General features: G+C 36.6%; 1 protein-coding gene across 1 annotated transcript in view; it reads left to right on the top strand.

Moving 5' to 3' along the window:
- Nucleotides 1–7,164: 7,164 nt before the first annotated feature.
- Nucleotides 7,165–10,064, top strand: part of setdb1b (SET domain bifurcated histone lysine methyltransferase 1b) — a 68,257-nt gene continuing 65,357 nt past the window's right edge. Inside the window, exon 1 of the mRNA XM_077210619.1 lies at nt 7,165–7,341. Coding sequence (XP_077066734.1) covers nt 7,270–7,341 — 72 coding nt within the window. The 5' untranslated portion in view covers nt 7,165–7,269. The remainder of the gene's footprint in view (nt 7,342–10,064) is intronic.

Genomic DNA, 10,064 nt, shown 5'->3' with positions numbered 1-10,064 from the left:
TCTTTCGCATCCTGTACCGTACACTGGCCTGTCAGCAAAGAAGCAAATTTAATGCATGGGATAACCAATGATTGTTGTGTTTCATTTGACCTGATTAATAACATTATATTATTGGCAAAATACTTTATACACAAATGTATACATTTAAATTTGTAAATGTATACCCATGTTTATTATATTCAGAAATAATTTAAAAAGTTTGTAATAAAAAGTAATACATAATTTGTTTGTAATATACAACCTGTTATAGTTTTTTTAAACTATTATTGTTTATTTATTTGTATTATTGTTTTTTTATTTTTGTGTCGAGCCTTTCACTATTTTCTCTGTATGACTGCTTTATTCCATTTTGTTGTATTCAGATTTTGTATTCAATAAACATTTTTTAAAATAAAATAGAAAAGAAGCCAAAGAGAAACTCTGATGCTTTTTGGGTAACAGGCCCTGCCCACTAGGTGGCGCTTCAGTAGCGCGGCTGCTATTCTCAGAGAGCAGCAAATGGGTGGAGCTTACGCCTAGCCAAATAACTTATATTGACTTCTTCATCGTTTTCCCAAAGACCCTGACAAAAGTGTAGAAATATTGTGTGTTTTGAAGTGGGACCTGCTATCACCTGCAAAACGGTTTAACGTTATTATACGTTCGATGAACTCACCACTTCATTCTTACCTGTCATACTGTAGAGACAAATCTAACATTAATGAAATCCTTGAACTTCCCTGTCTATAGAACTTCCAAAGTTCTATGGAAAAAAACCTGGTTAGTTAGAAACTTATTTTAAATGCTATAAGGTTAACTATTAAGAGTTAAAATAATCACCTACTTATTTTAACCTAAAAAAATGGCCTCTGCTCTGGACCAAATAACATATAGTTGTCATCTTTATAATTATCTTCGATGCCTATTTGAATGATAAAAGGTGAGTAAACAAATCAGTCTTAAAACTTGAGACTACTAAATAGACTGTATTTAGTTTTACCTTTCCCCTCTCTTGTTTTAGAATGATGTAGGCCTATCCTGTTTTTTCTTCTTCCTTTCAGCAGTTCTTGTTCATTTCGAATTGAAATTGTCATGTACCCTAAAAATGAATGAATACATACATGCATACAATACTGTATTTTTCTGGTGTTCCAGGTGGGTGCAGCATGAATGTACTGAAAAATACCACAATCAATTTTTAATTGCCTACTGAAAAATCGTAAAGATGCTTAATATTTGGGGACAATAAGAGTTGACTCTGGTACTGAGAATAATCACAATGGTTTATGTATAGTGTGCCAAGACAGAGAAGATGTTAATCATATACTTTTTACTTGTGAGAAATATAATGATAATAGAATAATCTGGCAGGAAATGGAAGGGGAGAACTCTATTCATGAAATTCTGGAAGAAAAGGGCATGACAAGGGAAAGACTTAAAGCTTTATCTATTTATCTTAATAATACTGGTTTGATGGAAATAGTAGACTATAATTGCCCTTGTTTTTTTTTTTTATTAATTAATAGAATCCTAGACACTAATGGGCCTTTCATACAGGACGCGGAATGCGCTGTGCGCACCATTAATAATAATAATAATAATAATACATTTTATTTGAGGCGCCTTTCTTGGCACTCAAGGACACCATACAGAAATGCAAAACATTTAAAAGCAGCAAAGCCAAAACAATAGAACATTAAAACAAGATAAAAGCAACATTTAAATCACAAGTGGTAGGCAGTTTTAAACAGATGCGTTTTGAGTTGTGATTTAAAATGAGAGAATGAATCAATGTTTCTAAGGTGAGGTGGTAAAGAGTTCCAGAGGCGGGGGGCAGAGCGACTGAATGCTCTGCTCCCCATTGTGGTGAGACGAGCAGGGGGGACAGACAGGTGTATGGAGGAAGAGGATCTAAGGGAGCGGGTGGAAGTTGACTTGCTCGCCCGCACGCCGCGGTCAAAGTTCAAAATAGTTTAACGTGATCGGCTCTGAATGCATTTTCAATTTGCACATTGAATTTTGCTACATTCATTGCGGGACATTTAATGAAAATGCATTCGCAAGTGTGAGTGTAAATGGAATTAAGAAAAATATCATTTAAATGATAATTTTGCTACAGTTTTTGCTTGAACATTTTAAACAGATCTAATAATTTCTTTAATACATTTTAATTTTAATTTTGCAACTTATAAATCATTAAAATATTTATTTCAATTTACATATTAAAACATATGTATGAAATGGCAAATGCAAATGTGAATTATACAATTGAATTATCATTTTCATTTTGCACCAAACGTTGCACAAATGTAATGGAAAATGTAAATTTAAATACAGAAATGCATTGCCATTTTACATATTGCATTGTCATTTTACATATTGCATGATCATTTTGCATATTACATTTCAAATTGAATATTGCTACACATAAGCTTCCATAGTTACACTCCATTGTATTGTCAATCACTGGAATACACTTTTTTTTTTGTACAGGAGAGGTATCCATGGACTTCGACAGTCCCGACTTTGCCCTTCTGTCTTTTCCTACTCAACCCAGTGTGAAATAAACAAAGGCGATGCAAAACTTGAGAGGTAAATATTGTCACTTTTGTGTTTGCCTTATTTAGTTGCTAACTGGGATCACATTGCATGCATCAAAATGCAGAGAATGTATGGCAAGTAATGTCACATCGTTTTTGATAAGATAATTTGTTAGACCAGATCGTTTTTGTTATGACTGCATTGTCTTGTGAAGCCTATTTAGGCATGCTATGTAATTTACACTTGACTTGATTGGTACCTGGTAACCTCTATGATCTACCAAGCATCTAAACTGTTTTGGACTGACTGTTAGCTCTCATCTCTGAGTGTCAGCATTACCTGTTTTAGCAGGTTTGTATTAGCGCTCTCAGTTCTAACAGTGCATACGATGTAGGGTTGTGTCGCCGACTTGACTTCATAGATTCACTTTGATTGTATTTACCATCACACCATAGGTGTCCTAGACTTTCTTGCAGAAATCGAAAGCCTGATAATGAGAATGATACAAGTATGAGACACAATAAAATAACATCCAACCACCTACAGACCGGGATGGACTGAGACTGAACTTGGAGAGGGGAAAACAGGCTGAAACTGACCCATAAGGTCTCATCACTGCTAGAGATTCACATAGTGTTACCATATTGGTTAATGTCCAATATTACAGATTTAGATTTTTAGACAAAGAGCCTGGGTTCTCCCACGGTTTTTTTCTCCATTCTGTCACCTGATGGAGTTTTGGCTCCTTGCCACTGTCGCCTTTTTTCACCTTTATTCGCCATTGGCTTTTGCCTTGCTTAGTTGGGGACATTTAACATTTAATTTTGAATTTAACAATACTATTACAACTTTACTTTCCTGTTATCTCTGTAAAGCTGCTTTGAAACAATTTGTATTGTAAAAAGCGCTATATAAATAAAGGTGACTTGACTTGACTTGTGCTAGTTATCCTTCCAGTTCTGAGGGCGGGCCTTATTTTTTGTCGTAAGCTCAAGGTTTACAAACTGCTTTTTAGTTCACTCCTTCCCCAGTTTTTCCAAGGTCTCTTCACTCCTCTCTTGTAGTTAATTTTGGCAGAGGGATCTCAGATTGGCATCATACATTGCTACCATTGGCTCTGGAGGGTCTCCGGTCTCTGTGTCAGATTCTGATGAGGAATCTGTGTCACTGAAGTCCATGCTAGTGAGCTCAGCTGCGTTAGGTGCCAGTACTTTTAGTTCTGCAATGTATTCATCTGTCAGTTATACAATAAACACAATAAAATAAATGTTAGATAACTTATTGTAATACAAATTGCAATCAAAGCTGGTTACATCTGTCATTAATAGTTAGCCTACATGGCACTGATTATAACTTATGTTTTTACATTAATGACACTACCAATCAAAAGTTTTAGAACATCCCACATTTAGTAGTTTTATTAAAATATAAGTAGTTCAAGTCCAGTGAATGGTACAAAAGTAAGCAGCAAACCGCCAAAGTTAAAAACAACATTTTTATTAACACAGGCTGTTCCAAGGTGTTCAAAGATTGGGACACCTGTAGAAATGTGTTTTTGCATCAACTTTCAAGGCTTCAATTACTTCCATTGCTTCAGAATAATCAAAGAAAGTAAAGACAAAGTTTAGATCAGCAAAACTCAGATGTGATTTTCAGGGATAAAGTAATGAGTTAACAACTTCAAGTTTTACTCTGCAGCAATGGAAGTAAACGAAGCCTTGAAACGTTGATACAAAAACACATTTCTGTGTTCCACTGTGTAAACACCTTGAGTAAATACACCCTCAAAAGCTTTATTTGTACACTTATTGCAACTAAAAAGGCACTTAATGAAAAAAGACAGGTTATAAAAATATAATACCTGCTTGGTATATGTACATGACCTGATCTCATCTACATTCAGATTGTGTCTACCTTTCACATTGTTCTTTGTACGCTTTACTCTGACTGGCTGCATTTGGGTGTTTTTCCTCTTTGCCTTTCTGAAGCCATCTCACTCAGTCTGGCTGGTTTCATCTCTCTCTTGGATGTGTGAATCCACATAGGCTACCTGTCCCTCGAAGTAAACCACTTCTCCGTCTTTCCCATCCTGACCCACAGCTCAACTTTGAACATAAGTGCAGCTGCATGGCTGCAGCATCCCTCTAACCTGCACAAAATGGTATAATGTAAGGCTATACATATGATTTCAGCAAATAAGCTTTTCAATTTTGTTTGATTAAATTGCTGACACTGACTGGATTGGGTAAATAATGAACATTTCAGATAGTAAACTTATTTTGGTTACATACCCAGCCATACAGGTGTAGTTCGCAGTAATAATACAGTTGTTTGTCTTGTTTACGATAACCCAGGCCTTGTACAATTCCATCGGTCTTGGACATGACCACACAGAACAAAGTTGTACGCATCAAGAGACTTGTACGTTTTTAACTTCTCCCTGGTATATTGTTAGGGGGTAACAGTTTAGGACCCAAGGACCTAAAAACAGTGTGTTTGAAAGAAGACCCAGAGTCAGAATTATAATAAATTGAAGAAAAGTTTTAACTTAAGATAGTTTGCAGTTTCATCAGCAAAAGTCTGCTTCAAGACTCACACGGGAGTTCATAGGCCTCCCCATTTACAGTTACAAAGATCACTGCAATTATACCAAGGTCTAAGCTACGTCCTTGCTTCAGGTGTAAGTTTCTGATTGACTAAGAAATAGATAAACATAGTAATTTTCAACACATATACAGCTAGACTGAGGCCTATCTACATCGATTATACAGCTGACACCCGGACCCTGAAGTTAGGCACGTCATGACCTTCCAGGTCGCAGATTTGGGTTGCTGGGCACCAGCCTGTCCCGAACAACAAGTCAGCCAATCTTCAATAATGCCAGTGGTTCCTTAACCTGTAACCAAGAAGACTAACACACACACCGAGACACAGCTTTTCAAAGGTTGGATTTGGCCAGGCTCTAACTGTAAACAGGAGAGTCCTGTAGGATTACAAATTTATTTAAATGTTTTAATTTAGGTTCAACAGTATTTTAACTGAGAAAGTGCACACACTGTTTTCCATTTTTGAGGCAATCAAGGTTTTGGACATTAACCTCTTGTCACATCTCAAAGGTCAGCTGGGCCTTTTGTTGATCTAATCAGGCTGATTGGATTAGCATCTCAAGGCTCTGAGTTACACTGTTACCTGATGAAATCAGGTAACCAGCTGAATCATGTACTTTCCTTTACATGTTTTGTTCAAGAGTCCCCTCCTCTATGAAATTAATCCCACCCCTTGAAATGTATATAAACTGCAATGTAAAGTTCCCTTAGATTAGACTTGGGTAAGATTTTGGATGCAGCAGACTACAGCAAATAAACAATCCTGCTTAAAAGATACAACCCCAACGTCTCCTGGTCTTCGCTTCTAAGTCTCCTACACTTAAGAAGAAAAAGTTTACAACAGTCCTCTCAAAACATCAAGATAATGTGTTCTCTCTCTCAAGGAGAGCTACACTTTAGTCTAACTGGAAAGTAAGGCTTTAACAAAGAAATGGTCCCATAAAATATTGGCTTCAAGGACCCCTACTGTATATGTTTTAATACGTTGAAGACCTTTCTCAAACACAAAAGAAGTCCATATTTCATTTCTGGAAGCCGGGCTAAATAAGCAAGCGCTGTTACTGCATTCAGATATCAAATACAGACATTAAAGAATAAATGAAAAGAACATTTCAGTAATCACACTGGTAACTTCTATAACAAAGTAAAATCTACAGAGAAGTCATTCAACTCATTTGATATTTAGAAGGAAACATATTGATTAATATCTTGATTATAATCACTCATTACATATACATTGAAGCAGCAGGTCATTCCAGAATCCACCCCCTTCAATATACACTTGGCGTGTCGATCAGGTGATTATAGCTATATCTTTGGCCACTGGATGCTTGGCCATTTCGTTTCATCGTTTAACCATTAACAAGGTGCTTACCATTGACAATGAGCTTCGGCAAACAGATCTGTAAGATGTATCCCACTCACTGACGGCAATTTTGTTGAATAACAGTGCTAATCGCTGGGTGACAAGCTGTTGTAATATGCAGAGAATATTTTGAAAATAGCATTTAATCAATATAAACTATAATCTTTTTAAATCTAACTATTTTGTATACTGTATCAGTGTAATTCTCTAGCCGTTATAAAGGCCATCTCTTCCGGGTTTTTTGCAACCATGATGTGCGCGCATCAAGAATGTTTAGAAACCTATAATTAGCCTATATTTCTTATTAACTTGTAGCAATGCGGGATTGAAATGGGATGCAGCGCCCACAATGGTTAATGCCCCTAACCCACCACCCCCATTGTACTTGGAGTTAAGGAGAAAGCCACCAATGATGGGAAATAAAAATAGGGATAAATACAGGGATACTTTGAGATGTCAGACAAATTTGACCCATTTTAGAGTGAAAGCTCAGTCGCTCTATTTCTTTTAGAGTGTCTAACACATTATCCATTTTAGAGTGGCAGTCTTATGGTCTTAAGTGAAAGTAACACCTTTTTTGCTGTAATGTGATTTAGTTAATTTTCCACATTTGTGTTGTTTTTTTTACAGGCAAAAAAAAAAATTTGTTTACCTGTCAAATGCAGGCTCATCCACTGACGACCGGGTTCAACAACCCACTGGTTCAGAGACAGATATTACCTCATATGATGCTTCTGTATAGGACCTTCAATTCCACTGACACCACTGTTGCCACCAATGTCATTGCCAACAGGCTTTGAAGCTGTTGCCAAGGAACATGCCCTGAAGATAAAGATTGGTAGTCTGAAGGTACATGTGTGCAAACTGAAGGTGAAAATGAGTCTAACTTCCGAAAAAAGATCAGCTCAGTTATCCACACAGTTCGGCTGGGTAGGGAGCTATTTACCAGTAGTATGATGGTTGTGAGTGAGTGCACGGGTGTAGTGTGTGACACGGAGAAGTGAAAAAGTCACTCATCTACATGGTTTGACTCTTTATACGGATCAGAATCCATCACATCTTCCGCACACAAAATTGGCGAATCTCACAGCCAAATCAGAAGCCCAATAAAAAAAATCTCAAATTAAAAGGATAGTTCACCCAAAAATGAAAATTCTGTCAGTATTTACTCACCCTCATGTTGTTCCAGGGGCGTCGGACTGGGGGTAAAACCAGTACTGATTACCAGGGCCCCAAGGGGAGAGAGGGCCCTTGAAAAGTCTGGAATATATTTTATTTGGAACATAGGGGCCCATCAGGACTGCCTATACATAGGGTCCGGGATCTTGTGCTACGCCCCTGTGTTGTTCCAAACACTTAAGACCTTCGTTCATCTTCGGAACACGAATTAAGATATTTTGATTAAATCTGAGAGCTGGATCACTCCTCCATAGGCTTCTAAGGGATTGAAACTTGCCAGCCCCAGAACTTTTCGGCGCTGGCAAGTGTCAATCCCTTAGAAGCCTATGGAGGAGTGAACCAGCTCTTGTTGTGGTTTTCAATCTTTCCGAAAAATAACTTCGCAGAGATCTTTGATGCCAGAAATAATTAGACTTTATTTTCGAACGCCGTCCCGTTCCATAGAACGGCGCTCTAACGCTCTGGCCCTTCAGCCCACTGGCCCCCTGGCCTTCCAGCGCGCTCCGAGTATATTTTGGTTCAGAGTTATATACATACATCTTCTTCCAAAGAAGTTAACACACCTTATAGATAGTTTTGGGTAAAGGTCTTTTACCATGTGAATAGAATAGAATTTTCTGCAGCAAACAACATTCCATTCAAGGTCTTTCAAAAAAAAAAAGAGGAAATCCAAAGTCACAGACAGAAGAAATAATTGTGTCCAAATATATAGCTAAATTACTTGTTTTCTAAATAATAAAATCTTCAACACTCTCAGATTTAATCAAAAATATCTTAATTCGTGTAAAAAAAATCGCCCAGCTCTAGGCACTTGTGAGCATTATCACGTATTAACGAGGTGGTAAGTGGCATCCCTATTCCTGCTGTAAATAGTAATGACGAGGTTGCATATGTAGACAATGGGAGTAGTGCCAACATCCTTGATGCCAATCACAGCAATGTCATGATGATAGAAGACACCAGAGGTGGGAGTAAGTCACACATGTTCAAGTCACAAGTAAGTCTCAAGTCCTATACCATCAAGTCTCAAGCAAGTCTAAGTCGCATGTACACGCAACCAAGTCAAGTCAAGTCAAGTCAATGGTTCACTTCAAGCAAGTCAAGTCGAGTCCTGCTAAGGGTCAAGTCAAGTCCAAGTCAAGTTACAATACCAAACAGAAAAAACGTTTATATTGGCCTCAACCTTATTTATTTTTGATTACATTGATTACCTTTCTAATACATTTATATCGTAATATTAATAATATTCGTATAATTTATTACAGCATGTATTTATGATTATCAAAATTTGGAATTATTATGATTATAATAACAATTATATGAAAAATGTTGAAGATAAAACATTTGAAGGCAAATTCACAAGTGTGATGCATTTAATTATATTGGTTTTATAGTAAATGCCGTATGTTTAACTTTGCTTATATTTTTTTTTATGCAATATCACCCAGACATTAACTTTCCCATTAATAGCCCATATTTGACCCCTTAAATTGATTTCCAGGGGCATTTGTTTCTAACTATGTTCTAACCATTTTTTTATCCATGCATTAACACTGCAATTACAACACCATAAATAATGTTATGAGATTAATTATTTCAAATATAATCATTTTAATATAAAAAAAATTAGATGCTCAAAAATAATTCGATTTTTTTAATTATGAAATTAAAACCGCCAATAGGTGGCGCCAAATCAACGTCTTAATGTACGAGTCATAGATACATTCATTCACCTGAATCGTTCAAAGCGGCAGATTCAATCTGGAACTAAGCAACCAGAGGGTTGTTCCATAAACCAAGATTAGAGTATAAGCCAGGCTTATTTCGGTTAGTCAGGCTTATTTTTGGTAGATTCGGTTTCATAAATCAAACTTAAAAAAGTTCAAACTTAGTTACCCCGGCAACTTATGCTGGCAAATTAACCTGGTCCAGGGCAGGCTAACTGTCAGGCTAAGTCTGAGTTCAGGCTTAACGAGCATACCATTTATAATCACCTGCTGGTATTTCGATGTCATTTTATTTTACTTAACCACTATTAATAAATAAAAATAAATAAATAAATAAATAAAGACGGAAATGTACTTTACTAATAAATGTAAGAAATTATAAGGTATAAATACACTAAGAAATGTTCAAAACTTGTGTGTTTAATTGGTGAGTTTGGTTAATGAGTTTGGTAATTAATTAATTAAAAGTATATAAATAGGGAGCTGAACTCGTTTCCAAACTTAACCATGGCGTGTCCTTTCATAGATGAGGTGGTGGATGAGGGGGCTATAGTCTTGCGGAGGGCATTTCAAAGAGAGAGAACTTTCAGAGACAGGTCAGACCCATTGGCTTTTAATGACAGCTACCTGTATGAGCGATATGGGTTCTCAAGAGATGGGATTGCA

This window comes from Siphateles boraxobius, unplaced genomic scaffold, assembly GCF_051911475.1.
Source record: "Siphateles boraxobius isolate OS27281-9 unplaced genomic scaffold, OSU_SipBor_1 12, whole genome shotgun sequence".
In the NCBI taxonomy this organism is placed as follows: Eukaryota; Metazoa; Chordata; class Actinopteri; order Cypriniformes; family Leuciscidae; genus Siphateles; species Siphateles boraxobius.
The sequence above is the reverse complement of the archived record's forward strand: the minus strand, read 5'-3'. Positions and strand labels throughout refer to the sequence as shown.